General features: G+C 39.2%; 2 protein-coding genes across 2 annotated transcripts; both read left to right on the forward strand.

The window, feature by feature from the left end:
• The first annotated feature begins 3,307 nt into the window (after positions 1-3,307).
• Positions 3,308-17,795, forward strand: mthfd2l (methylenetetrahydrofolate dehydrogenase (NADP+ dependent) 2 like). The gene is made up of 8 exons (XM_026188670.2): positions 3,308-3,473; positions 4,794-4,978; positions 5,234-5,356; positions 5,858-6,010; positions 9,742-9,849; positions 13,597-13,689; positions 17,044-17,169; positions 17,304-17,795. The coding sequence occupies exons 1-8, from the start codon at positions 3,331-3,333 to the stop codon at positions 17,417-17,419; spliced, it is 1,047 nt and encodes a 348-aa protein (XP_026044455.1). The 5' UTR covers positions 3,308-3,330; the 3' UTR covers positions 17,420-17,795.
• A 1,228-nt stretch (positions 17,796-19,023) lies between these two features.
• epgn (epithelial mitogen homolog (mouse)) lies at positions 19,024-20,958 on the forward strand. Its single transcript, XM_026187754.2, has 5 exons — positions 19,024-19,322; positions 19,545-19,673; positions 19,970-20,090; positions 20,217-20,372; positions 20,464-20,958. Exons 1-5 carry the CDS (start codon positions 19,289-19,291, stop codon positions 20,516-20,518), a joined length of 495 nt encoding a protein of 164 aa, XP_026043539.1. The 5' UTR covers positions 19,024-19,288; the 3' UTR covers positions 20,519-20,958.
• Positions 20,959-20,986: the final 28 nt, after the last annotated feature.

Raw genomic sequence — 20,986 nt, forward strand, 5'->3', positions numbered from 1 at the left:
GAGGAGACTGAGGTCCTTCGGAGTCTGCAGGACTCTGCTAAGGACATTCTATGACACTGTGGTAGCATCTGCCCTTTTCTATGCAGTGGCCTGCTGGGGGAGTGGATGCACGGACAGGGACAGGAGCAGGATTGACAAACTGGTGCAGAGGTCTAGCTCCGTGCTGGGATGTCCCCTGGAGTCTGTGGAGGTGGTTGGTGAGGGGAGGATGTTAGTAAAGCTGACATCCATCATGAACAACCCACATCACCCACTGCATGAGTATGTGAGTGGTCTGAGCAGCTCCTTTAGTCAGAGACTGAAACACCCTCGCTGCAGGAAGGAGCGCTTTCGCAGATCATTCATCCCAACAGCAGTTAGACTCTATAACTCCTCAATCACGATGTCATAAGTCACTGGACACTGTGAACATCCACGGTCACCACTTCATGCATAATGGACCTTCCATGACCTTCCAAGCTATATAGTTTATGTCTTCCATATTTCCAACCATATCCATAATCACATACTGTGTATGCTACCATTGTATATAGTGTATTATCTTACTTTTTTTCATTGATTGTACTTAATTGTATTTTTGTATTTCCTTCATATATCTGTACCTGAGCTGAGGTGACGCAAAAATTTCCCCGTTGTGGGATCAATAAAGTCTTATCTTATCTTATCTTATCTTATCTTATCTTATCTTATCTTATCTTATCTTATCTTATGTATGGCTATCATTAACACTAATTTTCCAACTGTCTGGCACACTTTCACATGTGAAAACTTCTTTAGATAATTAGTTCACTTTGCAATCAGCCTAAGCACTATAATACAGGTAAGCTGTGTGTGCGGAGTACAATGGAGGGAGCAGAAAGAGTGAGAAGTAGAGGAGGCCGAGGAAGAGGACGTGGAGGTGAAGAAGTAGGATGAGGAGGACGACAAGGAGGAGCAAGAGGAAGACGAGGAGGGGGGAGAGGAAGATGAGGAGGGGGGAGAGGAAGGGTAGGAAGAGTAAGAAATAGAATTGCTGATGACATCAGAGCTACAACCGTGGAATGACCCTGAGGGTAGCTGGCCAACGGGTCCAGCCTAACTCGAGCCGCTACACTGTAGCAAGTACCATAAGGACATCTTGAAATGAGAATCGGTTAGTACAGTCACTTCGCACAAAGATTTGTAGCACTGCCATATGCCAATGAGAAACACACCAATACCATTGATGTAAAAATACTGAAATTGTTACTTTACAGAATTGCTAGATGACCAGATGCTGGGGGCAGAGGAAGCATGTTCACTGCAGACCAAGTAACCCATATAGTCATTATGGCGATTGCAAATAATCCTATACTTGGAAATGAACACTTGTGTTTGTTTTGATGTGTTTGAATAAACACCAGTACTTGAAGTTTGGATCCCTCTATGCTTATGGATCTATGACAGAAGTATGAGCCCAAACTGACATAGCCATAATTTAACAAAGAGATAGATTAATATAGCAGATATTTGCTGCCATCTAGTGGAAAAACAGGACATATTTCACTGACGATGGCTATTACAAAAAGTTGATTCAGTTGGCTATGTTGTGTCCAAATAAACAGAATTAGCTTTTTGGGATTTCCTTCCCTGGGATGATTCAGCATGCATCAAGACTAACAATGGTTGCTTTTCTTTTTTGGTCATCATTTCCTTTATTGCACTATCTTCATAGCTGTATGTGTACAGTACCCGTGGAACCACACACCTTTCTTTTGACAAGGATGTACGAAATAGAGATTTGATCTATTCTGGGAATGTAGAGGCACTACAATGATTTTATAATTATGGTAAATGGACTGATTCTTAGATAGTGCTTTTCTACTCTTCTGAGCACTCAAAGCACTTTACACAACTTGTGCATTCACCCAAGCACATTTTCTTAGTGCTTTCTAACTAACATTCACACACACATTCATACTCCGATGGATGCATTGGAGAGCAATTTGGGGTTAGTATCTTACCCAAGGATATTTGGCATGCAGACTAGGGGAAGCCAGGAATCGAACCACCGATCAATAGATGACCTGCTCTGCCGCCTGAGCTATAGCCACCCACAATTAAATGATGCCTCACAGCAAGAAAGTCGTATGTTCGTATCCACTTGATGGCTGAGGTCTTTCTATGTGGAGTTTTCATGCTTTCTCTGTGCCTGTGCAGGTTCAGGACAGACAAAAGACCAGCTTTTCCATCATTTCCAGTCTTTGTGTTAAGTTAAGCTACTCAGGTGTTGATGGTAGCTTAATATTTACAATACAGACATGAACTTGGTATGGATCACTTCACCTAACAGCCAAGATGGGAAAAAAAACCCCAAAACAAAAAAAGGGTGTCCTTTTACTCATATTGTTTCATGCTTTGAATGTCCATGCAGAAAATCCTTTTATCCCTGTCCTACATGTTGAGACAATGTCCCACATTGTGATTCACTTTAACTGAACAATTGTGAACACCTGACTCTCTCTAGAAGCATGTGGTCGAAAACGAGATGTGCTGATTGATAGTGTGGAAGATGATTACCAGAGTTTGATCTGTCAAAGCTCTACATAAAGGGATCAGTGCTAACAGTGGTTAGCACTGTTGCTATCACTGCTGCCTCACAGGAACGAGGTCCTCGGTTCAAATCTGCCATGTGGAAGGGGCCTCTCTGTGTGGAGTTTACAAGTTCTCCCCCTAGCAGCATGGGTTCACTCCAGCCTCCTCCCACAGTCCAAAAACATTCAGTTAGTGGGGCTAAGTTAATTGCTGATTCTAAAACATCTGTCTGTGTGTTAAGCCTGTGGCAGACTGGGCTCCAGGACAGCTGGGATAGGCTTCAGGTCCCTGTGACCCTGAACTGTATAAGTGGAAGATAATGGATGGATGGAATATAGGAGTGTACAAAGACTTGAGACTATACATACTTTAGCTCATATGTGCTTATTGCAATCAGATAAATTACAGCATATTCGTTTTCCCTATACTTAAACTAACCTGTATAACTTTTGTGAGATTTTAGCCAAACATTTATCAAAATTTCAGACTACACACACCACTCCATTATGGCACAACCACACTCTTTGACCCTCATCTTGTTTATTGGGCTCTGGCCTCCCTGCTCACATATGGGCTGTGTTTGCCATTACAGTTGCAGCTCATTTCATGAATGCACTCCCAGGCAGTGCACACAACAAAGGAGGCCAGCTCTTCCTCATAAGCCAAAAGATGTGTAGTGTGTAATGCAGAGTATCATTCATCATCGTCTACACGCTTCCCTGCCCCCTCTCTCTCACACACACAAACACACACACACGCACACACACACACACAAACATGGCGGCCTCTGTTTCACCGCTACGCTCCTCCTTCAGGATTTGTAGCCCTTTAACGTTACACCATCACTGCTGCCGGGCCAAACTGCGGATGCACAGAAAATGCGAGAGTCAAAAGAGACATCTACACGAGTCGGCGACGAGGTAAAACGCAGCACGTCTAAAACAATGCTGGTTTTTCTTTTATTATACGGCATCACTTTGCGCAGGGCTGAACGACGCTTCAGGTCCGGCGAAGGCGTGCGCAGCGTCACGTGTCGGTGGGTGGTGATTGACAGCCTGTTTCGCCGTTCACGAAACCTGCGAGTGTAGATTACAGTACAAATTGCAACCATATTCAAAGGGACTATTTTTTCAAAAGACATGACAGAGTTACATAACCGGCTCACAGCCTCGCCGGCTGAACACAACGCGCTCTATGTAATGTGGACTGTAGCTGATGGAGAGGGCTGTCACCTATGGTTATACCATATTTAGTATATTTATAGCACATTTAAGAACACATAAAATTGTGGTCCCTAAATCAGACGCCTTAATAAAATCCTCACTGGACACTTGAGAACATCTTGCTATTAGTGAATATGAGCCATCTACTCTAATTCTTCCTGGCACAGATTCAAAAAAGTGTCAAAACAATAAGTAGAGATTTTGCTTCATATTGACCAGAGAGCATCACAGAGTTGCTGCACATCCATGATGCAACACTCCTCATCTCAAAGTTGCATTATTGGACTGAAAGCAGTGACTGTGGAGGCTATCTGGCTATCTGAGCACTGACTCGCTGTCATGTTCAAGAAACCAGTTTGAGATGATTAAAGGGTAGTTACGGATGTACATAGTCAGCAACAATGCTCTGGTTGGCTGTGGTGTTTAAAGAATATTCAGTTGGTGTTAAGAGGGCAAAGTTTGTCAAGGAAATATCCCTCACACCGTTACATCACCGGAAGCATTCTGAACTGTTGAGACGAGGCAGGATGGATGCATGCTTTAGTGTTGTTTATGCCAGGTTCTGACCCTACCATCGACTGTTTTCAGTCTACAGTTGTCCAATTTTGGTGAGCCTGTGTGAATTTCAGCCTCAGTTTCCTCATCTTAGCTACAGGAGAGAAACCGGCTGTGGTCTTATAAGCGTTGTTACTGGAAGTATTCACTCACTTAGCCAAATCACTGAATTCCGGTGTCCCTATCACTTTTGTGGCGACAAGGGTATAAAATGGCAGGTCATGGGTAATAGCTGTCAGTAATACAAATTTAAAACCAAGAATATCCAAAAGTAGATTCTGGTCATCTGGATGTAGCGTTTTCAGTGGGAGAAACATTTCATCACTCATCCAAGTGAGTTCTTCAGTCTCAGCTGACTGCAGGTCAGCTTGAAAAGTGAATTTGTCACTGTTAAATTCATCTTTCATCTTTCCCGCAGTGTATTAGTGCATTAATTCATGTATTTTCTCTTTATCTTTCCAGGCATGCCGCTGTGGTGATTTCCGGAACAGAGTTAGCTCGTCAGCTGCACAGAGAAATCCAGCGTGATGTGGAAGAGCTGGTAGCTCAGGGCAACATGAGACCACACCTAGGTGTGGTCTTAGTGGGTGACGACCCAGCCAGTCACACCTACGTTAAGAACAAGACCCGCGCAGCCAGCATCCTGGGTCAGATATGAGCAGCACATGCATTCTTAAACGTGTATTCATAAAGTATTTCATGCATATCTAAAAACAATAAATATAACTAAAGTAGCACATATTTTATGCATACACAGATACATATGTTCAGACGCACTTGCTTAAGCAAAAAACATACATTTAAAATAATCAAAAATAAAACAATGTGTATTTAAAATAATCATGCAAAAGTACACAACTACATCTTCATGGTTTAGGTATATGTGTTTATGTGTTCTCCAGGTATTTCCAGTGATACAGTGGTGCGGCCCAGCACAGTGTCTCAGGAGGAGCTGCTGGAGCTGATTGACAAGATGAACCGTGACTGGAGGGTCAGTGGCTTATTGGTGCAGCTCCCACTTCCAGGTGAACAAAGGCACCACTGCTCCAGAGGTGTCCTCCATGACATCATGTTAACTGGTCTTTACAGTTGTGGTGATTCTGCTTCTATAGTCGATGGATATTGTGTGCATAAAATTTTATGCGTACAGAATATGTATTGGAGTGATTTCTGGTGACTGTGGGGCCCACATGACTGCAGTGAACTCATTATCATTTTTAAGAAACCAGTTTGAGATTATTTGAACTTTGTGATGTGACACGTAATCCTGCTTGGAAGCAGCAATCAGAAGAGGGGTTCACTGTAGTCATAAAGGGATGGTCAGACTACTCAGGTAGGCTATATAGTGTTTAAACAATGCTCTGCTGATACTAAGGGGCTCATGTCGAGTTCTGACCTTATCATCTGAATGCTGAACAGGCGTACTTAACAAAGTCACTTGTGAGTCTATTATGTTTCAGTTCTTTGTACAGTTCTTCACATGATATACAGTACCTGAGCTTATGTTCTGCTCCCTCTGATTTTAGAGCACATAAATGAGAGAGCAGTATGCAACGCCATCGCTCCAGAGAAGGATGTGGATGGCTTCCATATTGTGAACATCGGTAAGCTGTGCCTGGACCAGAGATCCATGGTGCCAGCCACTCCTGCAGCTGTCTGGGAGATCATCAAAAGAGCAGGTATGCCTCCCAGTATTCTCCAAAGCATTTACTCAACTTAATATCTATAAATGTTTGTCATGGCTATTTTTAGCCTTGCCATTCGCTCTGTTTTTTGAACCTACGATGGCATGATCCCTAAATTTGAACTGAATGTTCAGTTCCAAAGAATGTAAAGTTAACTCTAGAAGCAATAGCAGAAGTAGGTATTATATGTCCATTTCTATGCATCTCAGATCCACTAGGTGGCGCCTAATATCCTTTCTTCCATCTAAATCTAAATTTCATCTGTTCTTTGACTTTCATTAGTTTTAACATGAAATAAAAGTATAATGTTTCAGTTTTCTGAAAAAGTGTGAAAGTTATTTGAAGTAATGTGTGTAAAACTTTATATTTAACAGATGTTGTTATTAAAACATTATTTGAATAAAATAGTAGGACGTTAGTTCTTAAAATAAAACTATTCTTACTGTGATGTGAGAACAGTGTCTAGAATGGCAAGAAACCCCTTGGTTATCATACCAAAGGAGTGGAGGATTGAGGTGCGGCTAAGCCTTGGCTGCCTTTGAGGTTAGTTCAGTTGTCGTAGGAATGCTTAAGGGTTTTATATCATCATGAAATCAGCTTATCGGCTGTGACAGAACTTTTGGAATCCTCCATCCCACATAGTGCTGAAGCAGATATCTCTTTATAGATTACATTGAGAGCTGAAGGATGAAGGGTTTGGCGTAACTCACTTGTCTGTCTGAATGACTGGAATGTTTCAAACTCTAAGTTATGGAAATACACAATTCTGATGAACTTGAACACTATACACTATGTGTATATAATTATTTGAGCTTGGTTTTGGTTTCAAAGGTGAAAATGGTCCGAGAGAAGTGTGACTGAATTCTTTAAGCCTTGTAACAAACCTTTCTGCTGGCTCTATCGACCTAGCTAAGGCAATGCAAGTGAAAACAGATGCAAGTTTTTAATAATTACTGTATTCATAGAAGCTAAAATATTATCCAGTACCCCAAATCACCGGTTTAAAAAGTAATGGCTCCTGTTAAATAGTTATCCATAGAGTCATAAAAAAATAAGGTTTTCACAGGACTCTATGCTGTCATTAAATGTGGCATTGTGCATTTGCCATTATTCCAGAAATCTTGTGGTTTGTTGACAAGTAAGAGGCTTTCTCTTGATAAACATTCCAGACAAGCCAGGTATGTTCACTCTTTTGTTAACTGAAAGGTCATGAACTTTAACATTTAAATAAATGGTAAATGGCCTGCATTTGTATAGCGCTTTTCTAGTCCATAGGACCCCAAAGCGCTTTACACTACATTCAGTCATTCACCCATTCACACACACATTCACACACTGGCGATAGCAAGCTACATTGTAGCCACAGCTGCCCTGGGGCGCACTGACAGGGCAGCACAGTAACTAAAGTCTGTAGAGCCTGAAATGCAGGTCTTGAGTTTTTACAGTTTCTCTGAGCACTGCATGGTCTGACTATGGGGTGAATTTACTGGGATATCCACTCCTGTGAATAATGTGGTATTATACACCTCAATTCTGCTTTTATAGAGGTCATCACACTTGTTGATGAAGTGCATTTGATTAGGTACCTGTTTGCTATTTACCTTCTTAATTCCTATTAAACCAGTGGGGATGCATTTAGTTTATCACAGGACTGCATAGAGTCCTTCAGAAACAAGTCATACAATATCAGAGATGTAAAGCTTGAGTTTTTATATTCTTCTGAAAGGTTTTAGGGATTTCAAGATACATTATCGCAAAATTTGGAGAAGCCTTGAGGTTCCTCTGGAGTTAGTAGTGTTTTTACTTGCCAGCCTTCTGTGCACGTCATTTATGCCCAGTATCTGTTGGATTGTGGAGTTACCAAAAGAGATACTAGATGACACAAAGACCAAGGAAGGAAGGAAGGAAGGAAAAAATCCCATGAATCTTTTTCTTGTAACTTTTTTGACATCATAGGATGATTCATTGTTGTACTCTTTGGGATATTTTGAAACTCTGGAAGGATTTCAAACTTTATAGACTTATCTGGCTTAATATTCTTCTTCCTTATCACTTCTGAAATTTCTGGTCGTTACCACATATTGTGCTGCTGGTAATTCCTTTTAGGCAACTTCCCACTTCTGAAAATTGCTTATATGCCATGGTTTCAGGCCTGGGTGTGTCCAGTCCAGCTGCAGCCGGTTATCAGCTTTTTTTTTGACTACAAGGGCAAAAATCTTTTTTTCTCACATATACTTTGTAATATTAAACACTCTTTCTGCTTCGATACTTAGATTTGTTATTTCAAACTATCACTACACAACAAGCATGCTCAGGTTGACTTTTTAAAAATTGGACAGAATTTGGTATGACATAAAAAACAAATAGAAAACAAGAAGGGTTTAGATCAGGTTTAGCAGCATAATTGGTATTTAATACAAATTTCATCAGCAAATTGTGATATTGGCCTAATTGATGACACCTATGTTACAGTTTTTCTCAAATGTTAAAACACAAAAGCCAATCCTGTAACCCAAATGACCAGTAGTCTAAACACATTTACTAAATGTAGCCACCATATTCCAGTACCATAAACACATGTCACATGAAGACACAATTCACAAAACACAACCCTCTGTACTCATAAATCTAAACACATTTTTCCTTGCTAAAACACATGTTGCAAAACAACTCTGCTCATATCCTCAAATGAAAGCCCATGTGATGCAAAATGCTTGCCACAGTCACCAATCTTTGAACACAGGGAACACACCTGGCGTCATTCACTACACACAATGACTCAAAATTGAAGACACCTGTTGCTAATGCTGTACCCACATGTAAAAGCAAGTTCAGAGTGCACAGTATGCTGAAGGTTCCAAACAAACACAATGGATGAAGGCAGAGTCAGGGGAAGAGGAATTTGATGCAGAGGAGGGAGAAGAGCTGGCCCTGGAAGAAGAGGAGCAGGCCAATGAGGAAGAGGAGTTCAAATGAGAGGAGGAAGAGGAGCAACCAACGAGGAAGAGGAGAAGGCCAACATGGGAGAGGAGAAGGTCCAGGAGGGAGAGCAAGACAACCTCGCACCATCATTACGGACGAGATGCGAGCAACAGCTCAGCGACATGATGCCGCACAGTGATTGTGGTGTGTGTGTGGTGTGAATAACGTAAATAAAAAAACTTCACACCCTGTTCATGTTTTCAAGATTACTGTTGTGTGCAATAGATTCTGTTTTTGCATTGAGTTGTGTTACAGTAGTGTACGTACATGCAGGATTTTCTATAGATTTATACTACTCATATGAAACTCACAAATCTAAATGCCTAATCCTCTGCAGAGATCTACGACGATCCGTTACTGTATAGTTTCTAAAATATGCATTGGCAGTTATGAAACAAAGAACCTTCTCACAAATTGAGCATTGTGTTTTCAATTGTTTTGCTGTAGTGTGTAATGCTGTGTATAGTGTTTATAGTTTTGACAGCTTCGAGCTGCTCTTTTGGTGTGGGAGTTTGAGTTTTGCAGTGGGAAGGTGTGGTTGTGTTTATGTAGCTTTAGAGAAGGGTGTTGTGTTTGGACATTGGGGGACCTGGTGGTAACGTTTGTGAAATGTGTTTTAGCATTTGAGAAAAACTGTAACGTCTTAATAGTTTTTGCTTGACAATTTAGCTTCAGGGAGAGTCAGTTTCTCTCTACTTGAGCAGTACTTTTAATCTAGCATATTTTATCATTTCTCTGTGCAGGTATTGAGACTGTGGGGAAGAATGTCCTTGTTGCTGGTCGCTCCAAAAATGTTGGAATGCCCATTGCAATGTTGCTGCATACTGATCGCCATCATGAGCGTCCTGGAGGTAAGAAAATGCATTTGGATGTCTGTGTGGCTTATCTGCAATCTGAGTCAGCATTGTAATAAGATTGGCGTGCTGCTCTTTGTAGGATTGGTGTTTCACCATTGTGGCTTTCCCTGAAGGATGTTTGATGTTTGAGCTTTTGCCAGGATGTGAGCAATAAATTAAAGCTTTATTGTTTCCTCACCTTTTTAATCAAACAAAAAACTGCTGATGAATGTCCTGCTGAGGAACAAAGAAAAAAATCTGGGAGTGTGAAGGAAAATCACAGGGTGAGACTTTTGGCACTGGAAGACAGATCAGCCCCTTATAAGGGTGCAGGAAGAAGGGATTGGATTTGGAAAGGTATTGCATGTTCAGATGAAGCAACAAGATGTGCTTAACATTTCAAAGTAAAGTGTTATTGCAGGTCAGAACAACACAAATGGGAACATAACTCACTCAAAGCTGCATACCAAAGAAAAATTAGGAGATCAAAACACTGCAGTTGTCCCTAAAGTCATCGCTAAAAGGATAAAACGTTCTTTATTCATCCACATCAAATTAGGTCAGGGGACTGAAATATGCTATACAATTTCTGAAAGTAAATGATTGAGACCCAGTCCATGTTCTTCCAAACTATGTCGTGTGTACATATTGCAAATTGAGAACCATTTTTAAGTTTTTGAAATCAGTAAAAGAACATGCTATTTTGAAATTTGAGTCTTTTAAAAGCTCTTAATGGCTACTACTGACTTTGTAGCTGAAATTGGTTGCACTGTTAAAACATATGAGTTGTAATGAGTTGCTTGGAAACATCTATGCCAGGGTTTTAGTAATGCAGTATGCAAAAACAAACTTAAAGGCAGGTGTTATCTTTTGAAACTGTACATATTTGTTTAACTTTACCTTTTACCTTTAGAATCACTTGGAACTGCACCAATGCTATTTGTTTATTTAGTTAAACATAAGCATAATCCTAATTAATTTCAGGTATGTTGTGCCATCCTTATGTAAAAAATCTTTTAGTTTTACATTATATTATTATTGTAAAGCCCATAACAGAAAACTGTATTGTTTATTCTATTGGTAGCTGCGTCATCTATTACCAAGTTTTGTCAGTTTATTAATCATCAGTGATTCCTGGATGATGGATGGTATAAATAGTTAATGAGAACTTATAATCTGTAAGAACTTGTTCTTACAGATACTTGGCAATCTTTAAGATTGAACTTATGAACTGGTGCAGCCAGTTCCAGGTCTTCTGAGCCTTACACCCAGATCAAGATTAACACATATTTGTGAGGCACGTGACATGGACAGAAGAAATAGAAAGTTCTTGGTCATAAGACGATATTAAGGAGAGGAGAGGAGAAGAGAGCAAATATCAATGTATCAATAACTATTCATATGTCATAAACTCCAGCTTCCTCCCATGGTTCAAAGACAATTGGTCAGTGGGGTTTGGTTAACTGGTGAATCTAAATTGCTCATAGGTGTGAATGTGAACGGTTGTCTGTCTCTATGAGTTACGCTTGTGTTTCTGTTTGTCAATCCGATCAATGAGTCTGGGTTTTGCGGTTGCGAGGAGAACGGTACTTGTCTGACTGCTTTGTGGTGTGGGATTGTTTTTCAGGAGTTGGGCTTGGCCACTTAGTTTCAGTGAAACACTTTATCGTTTTGTGGGAACAGTTTCCGGATGGCTCTTTCCTGTTCCAGCATAACTGCGCACCAGTGCACAAATCAAGGCCCAGAAAGACATAGATGAGCGAGTTCGATGTGGAAGAACTTGAATGGCCTTCAGAAAGTCCAGACCTTAACCCGATAGAAGACCTTTGGGCTGAATTAGAGCAGAGACCCCAAAGTTGTCCTTCAAAATCAGTGTCTAGAAGCATAAATGTGCAAAAATGTACATGCACATACCTTCAGGTAACGTCAGGAATTTATAAATCATTTCAAAGAGTCAAAAAGAAGCGTGGAGAGGCTCAGAATCTAAGGTATTTGAGTTCCATTGGAACGTTTGCACAGTGTGGGATGACTTGAGTTTCCCTGTCTTACCTGAAACACAAAGAATCTGTTAAAGCATTGTCACAAGGAGGAAGAGACACATCCGGCGCAAAAAGAAACTGATAGATACCACACGGATGCCTTAAGTTGTGGTAAAACACTCCCAACCAAATATTGAGTGCATAAATGTACAGATTTTTCAGAGGTTGGACATTTTTGTATTGAAAATGTTTTTTTAATGATCTTATTTTAATGTTCTAACTATTCTGATAATGCCAGATACTGGATTTCTGATGTTGAAGAGCTATAAGCCATAGTCAATAAAATTATAACAAAAAAAGATTAATATATTTCACTTTCGAAGTAATGAATATCTGATAAATGAGAAAAAAAAATTTCTGAATCAAATTACAAGACTTCAAAAAGACTAAATCTGGTCAATGATCTACCAGAACTTTTTCTGTAACTTTAAAAATGTATTTCTTACAATTTAAGTCAGATTTCTTTCAGCAGCTTTTTGTTTACCATGTAGAAATACAGTTAAATATGTAATTTCTTTACACTGTCAGAAAGGGGAGTTTCACTGGCCTGAAACACTTAAGATCAAAGTCGGCTATATGTGGCCCGCGATGTAAGATGAGTTTTACGCTCCTCTTGTACTTGTTATTTCAGGTGTATGGATTTTATCAGAACGTGACACTAAGGTGGACTACCTAGTTCTTGAAAACTAAGTTTGCAAAGAATGGCAACTGAATGTGTGCTTTGTAACTGGATATTAAACTGCAAATATACAATAAGGCTAAAAACAAACTTTCCTATTTTAAAAATCTTCAGTCCCCAGTAAGTGTTTTTTTTTTTATTCCAAAGGGAAGTTGAATAACCACATAGTTCATAGGTTTATTTCCCACAACACGAGTTGTACAGCTTCACACACATTTCTTCTGGTATGCGATATGCAGGTTTGCTGTGCTGTGACTTGCCTTTTCTTCCCTCTCGTTCTTATCTTCGCAGAATACCTCCGTGGATTACAGCAACAATACTGGTCCTAATACAGTTATGACTTTGCAAGTTGCTCTGACACACCTAAACGGAGATTAAAGTTACTATCACGCATGCTGCATTTCCTCATTGTGTAATGTCTGACTTAGGGTGTCCTTCCCCCACCACTGTCTCATTTTGTTTGTAAAGCTGTAAGAGAACAACAGGTCTCACAGTAATGAAGCAGAAAGAAGAGAATATTTACACTTTAAATGTATAAAAACACTGCTTAGCAGAATCAATATTCTTCATTCCCACAGGAGAACCTTAATTGAATTAATTAATTGAAGGTTAGGTTCTGGCCACATTAACTGTTTGCTGATTATTAACATTAGCACTAATACCCCCCAAAATGCACCACCTGTCAGTACCTGAAGAATGATAGACTGGGTAATAACTTGAAATATTCATATTGAGTAAAAGAAATCTTGCTTCTGGCACTTTGAGCATGTAGAGACACCAGCTTTAGAACAGTTTAAAGGAACGTCATTGACAGGATAACCTTCACTATCAGCATTTTTAGAAGTATTGAAAGATGTCCTTTCATGGTTAATTTGCCATGTTTTGGCTAAGTAAGTTTTTATACATATTTTTAAAACCCTGATGTGGCATTTTATTCATATACATTGAATGTAGCAGGTGATGTAGGTGATAGATATCTCCGAGACCAAGAAGTGTAAACCAAGAAGTGGTGGATTAACCACAACATGTCCTTTTTCCTCTTAGGTGATGCCACAGTGACCATTACCCACAGATGTACTCCAAAGGAAAGGCTCAAAGAGCTAACCCGCCTGGCTGACATCATTATTGCAGCAGCAGGTAAACGTATCAGGACCACAGTAAAACATATCTGTCAGTTTTTTCCACAACTAAAGAACTACCGAAGTGACATATGTCATACCCAACAAAACGTCTTTCAAATGAATGGAGTGACACATGCAAACTAGTTCAGGCAGGCGGTTTGGGTTGTCCTGCATCTTGCATTCATGACAACCCTCACTTTCGTCACGTAATTCGTCGCCATTTACTTCATTCAATTTAAGCTGAAAAATTTCCAGTGTTACCCTGTGTTGTGTCACTGACACTGCTGCCATGCATCACTGGCTGTTATTTCATCACCAGCGTCTAGCTGTAGGCTCCAATGTAATGTTTATGAGCTGCTGCTGTAATAAATCAACAGTTTCTGGTGTCAGTTGTCATACTAACTGTATTAAGTATTGCAAAACGATTCATAGGATTTAACATCACATCAACTGGCTGTACGGTTACAACCAACCATCACTGTCATAATTTGCTAATCTGCCAAGGCATTTCTCAGTCAGTGTTTTGGTTGAATAATGTCACTGTTTTTGAAAAATTGACATCAGTGATGTCATTTTTGTCCAAACAAGAGTCAAAACTAGGAACTTGGGATCACCTGATTTTCCTCAAACAATTAGTACATTTTCACTCATTATTCAAGTTGTGCTATTCGTTATTTTGCGACCGTGGCTCAGGGGTTGGGAAGCGTATCTGTAACCGGAAGGTCGCCGGTTCGATCCCGGGGCTCTCTGTCCTGGTCGTTGTGTCCTTGGGAAAGACACTTTACCCTACTTGCCTACTGGTGTTGGCCAGAGGGGCCGATGGCGCAATATGGCAGCCTCGCTTCGGTCAGTCTGCCCCAGGGCAGCTGTGGCTACAACCGTAGCTTGCCTCCACCAGTGTGTGAATGTGAGAGTGAATGAATAGTGGCATTGTAAAGCGCTTTGGGTGCCTTGAAAAGCGCTATATAAATCCAATCCATTATTATTATTATTATTATTAAAAAATGTTCAGCGTGTAATGCAAAGAAATGTATCTACAGTCATGTGAAAATTAAAGATTTATAGGATTTGCAATCCTGTGAGAAACTAAGTATGCCCATAGTGCTTCCACAGGAATTAGTACTAATCACTTGCTCATCATCAAGTGTGATCAGCTCTGTAAAAGCAGAATTGATGGGTGTAATAACAGTGCCGCAATCGTCACAGGAGTCCATGTCCCAGTAAATTCACCCGAAGTTCAGACCATGCACAAAAGAAACTGCAAAACACTACAGAGCTACACCTCAGACTCTGCAGGTCTCAGTTAGCATGTCAAATGTCATTGTTGTACAATTAGAAAAAGACTGAACAAGCATGGTTTGTTTGGAAGGGTTGCCAGTAGGAAGGCTCTTCTCCCTGAAATGAACATGGCTGCACAGCTTAGGTTTGCAAATCTGAATCTGAACAAACCAAAAGGTTTCTGGAACAATGTCCTTTGGACAGATGAGACTAAACTGGAGATGTTTGGACATAATCCACAGCAGAAAATTTAAAGAAAACCTAATTAGCACAACACCTCATATCAGGTAGAGGTCTGATGATTTTGGTTTGTTTTGCAGCAAAATGACCTGGGCACATTATAGTCCTTGAGATGACCGTGAACTTTCTATACCAAAGTATTCTAGGGTGTATGAAACCATCTGGCTGACCGCTAAAGCTTTGCCCAAACTGGGTATTACAATAAGACAGTGATCCCAAGCACAGCAGCATATCTACAACTGACTGAAAATGAAAATAATCAAGGTGTTGTGTGTGAATGGTAGTTAGAAAGCACTTCAAAGCATAGAAGACATTGCCTTTATGAATGGGTGAATGTGGCTTGTCGTAAAGAGTGCTTTGAGTAATCAGGGAGAGTAGAAAAGTGCTATATAAGAATCAGTCCATTTATCAACTAAAGCAATGTTGTACATAAGAGTGGGACAAAATTCTGACACAACAATGTGAGAGACTGAGAGTCATTCAGAAATAATGACTTCAAGTTACTGCTACTGATTGTAGTTCTACGAGCTACTGAATCATGAGGTGTACTCACAGAACTGCAGAGAGTTCTATGAAAACTTTCCTTTTCACATACTGTACGTCGGCTTTTACTTACTTACCTAATCTGTAATAGGCTACTTGTTTGTATGCAGTCATTATTATACTGAACTAGGGTATCATTTGTTTTTGCTTTAGAGAAACTGGATTAACCCATTTTAAAAGAAGAGTTTAAAATATATTGAGAGCAAACATCCATATTTTGTGAATTTTCTTGTTAACCCTAGTTTTTTGGATAGAAAACCCTACATTAAGAAAAGCAGTGCCAGTTATATGGCATTACTAAAGAGGTTCTACCCTCCAGTGTGCATTCCTTTCCGTCAGTTTCAGATTACTTTTCCTGTGTTGGAACAGGTGTACGTGGATTTATGTTGGCTGATTATGCAAAAAGGAGGAGATGTTGTGAAAAGTGCTCACCAGCCCTTACTTGAAGCGAGCTTCTTGGAATCAAAATAATAAAAGGCGACATTTCCGCCTGTTACTCTACCCCATCTGTAGGCATTGATTAAAACTTTCTGGAAGAACAGTAGTGCTTTGTTTGTTTTTTGCGTGCTGGAACGTGCAGCCATTAATCAATACAGGGCTGTAATATTAGATGAAAGATTCTTTATTAACGCAATGCAGCGATGGGTGCCATGTCTTACTCTGTTTGTCATAAATGGGCTTTTTCCTGATGAGTCACACCTCAATTTCTTTTCATGCTGCAAATGCTTGGTTTTGATTTTGAAGCACTAACTGCATGTACATCATCTCTTTCAGCTGTCTTTGTGTCTTTTGGGAAACGGCACGTGTTTTGGTTGTGTTAAAAGCGAAACGTATGCTGAGGGATTAACTGGTTGTGTAATCTGTAGTAATTGCAGTTAATAGGCTTGGCATTTAGTTTTGTTATACCCTGTCTTGGAAGTTTTATGCTGGCTTTATATGAGCAGTTCTAGTTTAGCTAGACAAACCTGTTATTTAATTATTTAATTATCCAACTGAATTTGGGGCCCATTATTAATTAACAATAATAAATGTGTGAGGAGATCAAATTGATTGTTATCAAATATGATGTGATGATTATTTGAATATTTGTGTTTTAATTCAGTTTTAATGTCCATGGTCCACCCGACAAAAGAACAATCAACTGTGATTCCAAAGATTTTTTTTAGATTTCATGAATAATTGATCTGTTATTGAGTTCAGTACTTCCCCTAACACAAGAATAGGATTTAAAAAAACATTTTAAAGCATTTAAAGAAAACGTTTCAAAGTAGTTCTCGTTTGTCACCATAACCTTGGTTTCTTTACGTAGGTGTTCCTGAGCTGATCACAGCAGATATGGTGAAAGAAGGTGCAGCAGTCATTGATGTGGGTATAAATCGCATCAAGGATCCAAACACAGGAAAACTTCGGCTCATTGGTGATGTGGACTTTGAGGGTAAATGAAAAAGAAGTTAACTGTGTCACAGTTTCTTCTATACTGCTGACATTCTGAAAACAATGTATACCTGTCTGTCGACTTTATTTTTCTTGGGAAACTGTCTCCAAGTCAATTGTTGTGGCATGTTGTAGGAGTGAAGGAGAGAGCAGGTTTCATCACACCTGTCCCCGGAGGGGTGGGTCCAATGACGGTCGCCATGCTGATGAAGAACACTGTGACTGCTGCCAGAAACGCACTGATGCATTAAACACACACACACACACACCTACACCTACACACACACACACACGTGCACAAACAGTATAAAGATATTTATTTTAACAAGGGCAGACATCATGCAGACATGCAGATATAGATGCATACATTTATATAGGCACCCGCACAGGCAGACCTCCTGCCAAACATCTAACACAGTTTTATTTGAACATCTGTGAACTCAAGACTCAATACCTGCTGGGAAATCTACTTGATATGTATTGCGTTTATAATATTTATTTATTCATTTATTTATTAAGTTATTTATTTCAGCTTTCAATTTTTAAGAATTTATATTAATATTTTTTCTACTGATGTAAGTTTGGTTCATTTTGAGCATAATGAAATAAAAACATTTCAGTTCCAAAGTTTTTTTCTATTTAGTTTTTTCATGATTTCCAAAAGTATTTTGTTGTGTGTTTGTTCTGCTTTTGAGTGTAGTGAGACAGTAAAGCTCAACCATGATTAAGGGTTATGCATCTTAAACATTAGGCTGCTGATTCCTGATCTAACAGACAGCTTTTCATTTCCTTATCGCATCCTCTGCAATGCCTCAAATCCAAAAATAGGGAAGTTCTGAAAAATGAATGTAACCAGTGAAAAGATTCCCCAAAGACATTTCATCTTTTGATCATCATAATAATTAGATAATTAATATATAGATTTCTGTATGGCTATCCATTTTCCTAATGATGGCACTGCTCCACTGTCTTAAGGCTAGAGGCAGGCCATCTTGGACTACTTGTCAGTTTTGCCCCTTCCTGATTTCTCAGTTTTTTTTCTCTCCATATTTGTCACACTTACATGTATCAGATGTTAACACGAATTTTAATAATAGTCAAAGATAACTCATGTAAATAAAAATTACATTTTAAAATGATAACTTCATTTATTAAATAAGAACAAAGCTATTTAAAGCTACCCGGCCCTGTGTAAACACATCTTCAGCTAATTCTGGACTCTATGGCGGATAATTTATATTTGAAAATGATATCTCATGCTCCCTGAGTCACTCTTATAATTTGAGCTAGATGAAGCAGCATTGCATCTAGAAATGTGCCTGTACTATAAAAGAAGAAAAGAAAATCTATTGATGGAAAAGCCTGGTGATTGAGTATGTTCAGGCAGCCGCCTGACCTCAATATTTGGGAACGTAATATAGGTAGCTGTGGGACAGTAAAATATAATGGTGGCTCCACACCAGTTTGCAATGCAATCCCCAAAGGATTTGTGTTTTCTCCCAAAAATGAAGCGGTTGTTCGGTTGTCAGGTGAAAGTGTAAACCATATCACTTTGGAGCCACCTCCTTAAGGTGATAGTGAAAAACAAAAAGCAAAAAAACAAACAAAAACAGTAAACACATAATTGAAGAGTTCATCTAGAAATGCTTGGCCCCCTATCAAATTTTTTGATAAAACTTTTAATTACATCTAATTCTAATGTGCTGTAACCTGTCTCTAACTAATTCTCTCTTCACGTGTTAAGAGGCCAAAGAAAAATAAAGCTTCCATTGTGATCACGCCGATGAAAAAAGAGAGGATTTCCCAACATCCGCTGTCAGTGAAGCAACTTTACTGGACTGTGAAACTGATTGAAAGTCACCCAGCCAGTGTTCTTCAGAAGCACTTGCCTCTGGGGATCTCGTGCCTCCCCCATAGGCTTTGTCTCTGCATGCCTATGAAGTAAATGACTTGATTCAAGTCGAGTATCAAAAGGAAATACTTTTCATTTTTCAAAAGAAAAAAAGCCTTCAGTGTTTTGATTGGCTGTGCAAATCTGGATAAATAAGCTCAGCGCAGACCTGTTGGTCACACCTGTGCAGGCAGAAGGAGCTGAACACATCACATCACCAAAGGACAACATGGTCACACAAAGACAGACGTACCTGGAGAAACGTAAGTTTCCAGTTTGTTCTGTGATAGAGCCATGAAGCAAGAAAAAAAAAAACCTTTTAAAATAAAACTTTCATAAAGCTTGACCTAGGTATTTTTTTTTATGTATAAATGATAATAGTAAAGGAAGAAATTTGTTAGGAAAACTGAAAAATGCATAGAGTAAAAATAAATCATCTATATATTTAATATTTAATATATTTTCTACATTTTTTTCTTTTACAGCGTTTCTGCCGGCAGTGACGGTGCTGGTGCTTTTGGCTGCAGCAGGACATTCTGCAGTGGTGAATGATAATCTCCAGACCAAAGCACCGCCTCTGTCAAACTCATCTCTGACCACTCAGTTTAGCAACAGTGAGTGTTTTAAGTTTGAGTTTTGTGACGGTGTAGAAACACATGGCATTACAGTGCTTTATCCCTGACATATATGAAATCTACAGAGCCCCAAATGTCCCCAGTGACGTCACGATATATGCTTGTTAAGTTGTGGGCACAAGGTTTAAGGTCTTATAACTGAAGCTTATCTGAAGACCGGTGTCAAATAATGCCGCCTGTTAATCAAGGAATTAATAATAAGAATGAATAATTAAAGTCATATATTTCTGTTAAATTTTTGTTTATGTTGATTGTTTTATTCTCCCTCTCTGCAGGTAGCATGGAGTTGCCTCAAGTCCTACCTTTACACAAGCCATGTAGAAGCGAACATGCTTCTTATTGTGTAAACGGTGGCAAGTGCATGTATCCGCAAGACAGTGACAAACCTTCTTGCATGTAAGTTCTGCAGTATCAGACAGTATCCACAGTAGATTTAGTTAATAATGATCTGTATGAAATTCTTCTACGTGTTTGTTCATGTTCACTTTTGGAATGCGCTCACATATTTTCTCTGATCTGCAGCTGCGAACCCTCGTACAGCGGGCCACGCTGCATGTTTGTGGAACCAATTCGTGGTGTTACTTTGCTTGATGTAGAGCAAGTCATTGGCATTATTTTCGGGGTGTTCATACTCATCATATTTTTGACGATCGCATTTTACTTCTTTGTCTACAAGAGGTGAGTATCCACAGGTTTTCGCGGTGTAATAAAGTATGCAGGAATAGTGGCAGTTCCATTTCTGATGTTGTTTTTGTGTTTCTGTTTTCAGGTGTACAGAATCGACGGTGCCAATAAAATATGCACCTGCTAAGACCTCGGTGTGAACTCTGCAGCTCACATTTGCTCATGCACCACCATCTTCAACATTTCCCCTTTCAAGAAAAGACAAACCACAGCATTTCATGAGAGTGAATCATTTGCAAGTCTACAAAACAAATAATATAATATATAAAAAGAAAAAAAAATCCCTTTGACAACATTTAAATGGAAACACTTGACTGTTACAAGAGGTTATTAACAAGGAAAGAGCAAGCTCTATCAAATCTAACGTTATTTTTTTAACGATTGTTTTATTTTCATGTAAAGAATAAGAATGAAAAATTGTATATATTTATTGCAAAATTATGTTAAGTAAATTATTATAAATTATTATTTTCTTGTATTTAAAGTTTATTTTTTAATTAATTACAAAAGATATTTGTGTTATTTGAATTTCACTTTTTGCTACAGCCTTTTTACAATAAATATATTTTTGCTTTGATAATTGTGCGTGCCAAATATTTGACAGGAGA

Source organism: Astatotilapia calliptera, chromosome 12 (genome assembly GCF_964374335.1).
Source record: "Astatotilapia calliptera chromosome 12, fAstCal68.1, whole genome shotgun sequence".
NCBI classification, from domain to species: domain Eukaryota; kingdom Metazoa; phylum Chordata; class Actinopteri; order Cichliformes; family Cichlidae; genus Astatotilapia; species Astatotilapia calliptera.

What these genes read in the sequence shown, in the direction of transcription:
- mthfd2l (XM_026188670.2), top strand. Translation starts at nt 3,331, where the DNA reads ATGGCGGCCTCTGTTTCACCGCTACGCTCCTCCTTCAGGATTTGTAGC. An exon ending in GGAGATCATCAAAAGAGCAG is followed by an intron (nt 6,011 to 9,741) that starts GTATGCCTCCCA and finishes TTCTCTGTGCAG; the next exon opens with GTATTGAGACTGTGGGGAAG. An exon ending in TGGTGATGTGGACTTTGAGG is followed by an intron (nt 17,170 to 17,303) that starts GTAAATGAAAAA and finishes GGCATGTTGTAG; the next exon opens with GAGTGAAGGAGAGAGCAGGT.
- epgn (XM_026187754.2), top strand. Translation starts at nt 19,289, where the DNA reads ATGGTCACACAAAGACAGACGTACCTGGAGAAAC. An exon ending in ACAGACGTACCTGGAGAAAC is followed by an intron (nt 19,323 to 19,544) that starts GTAAGTTTCCAG and finishes TTTCTTTTACAG; the next exon opens with CGTTTCTGCCGGCAGTGACG. An exon ending in GACCACTCAGTTTAGCAACA is followed by an intron (nt 19,674 to 19,969) that starts GTGAGTGTTTTA and finishes CCCTCTCTGCAG; the next exon opens with GTAGCATGGAGTTGCCTCAA.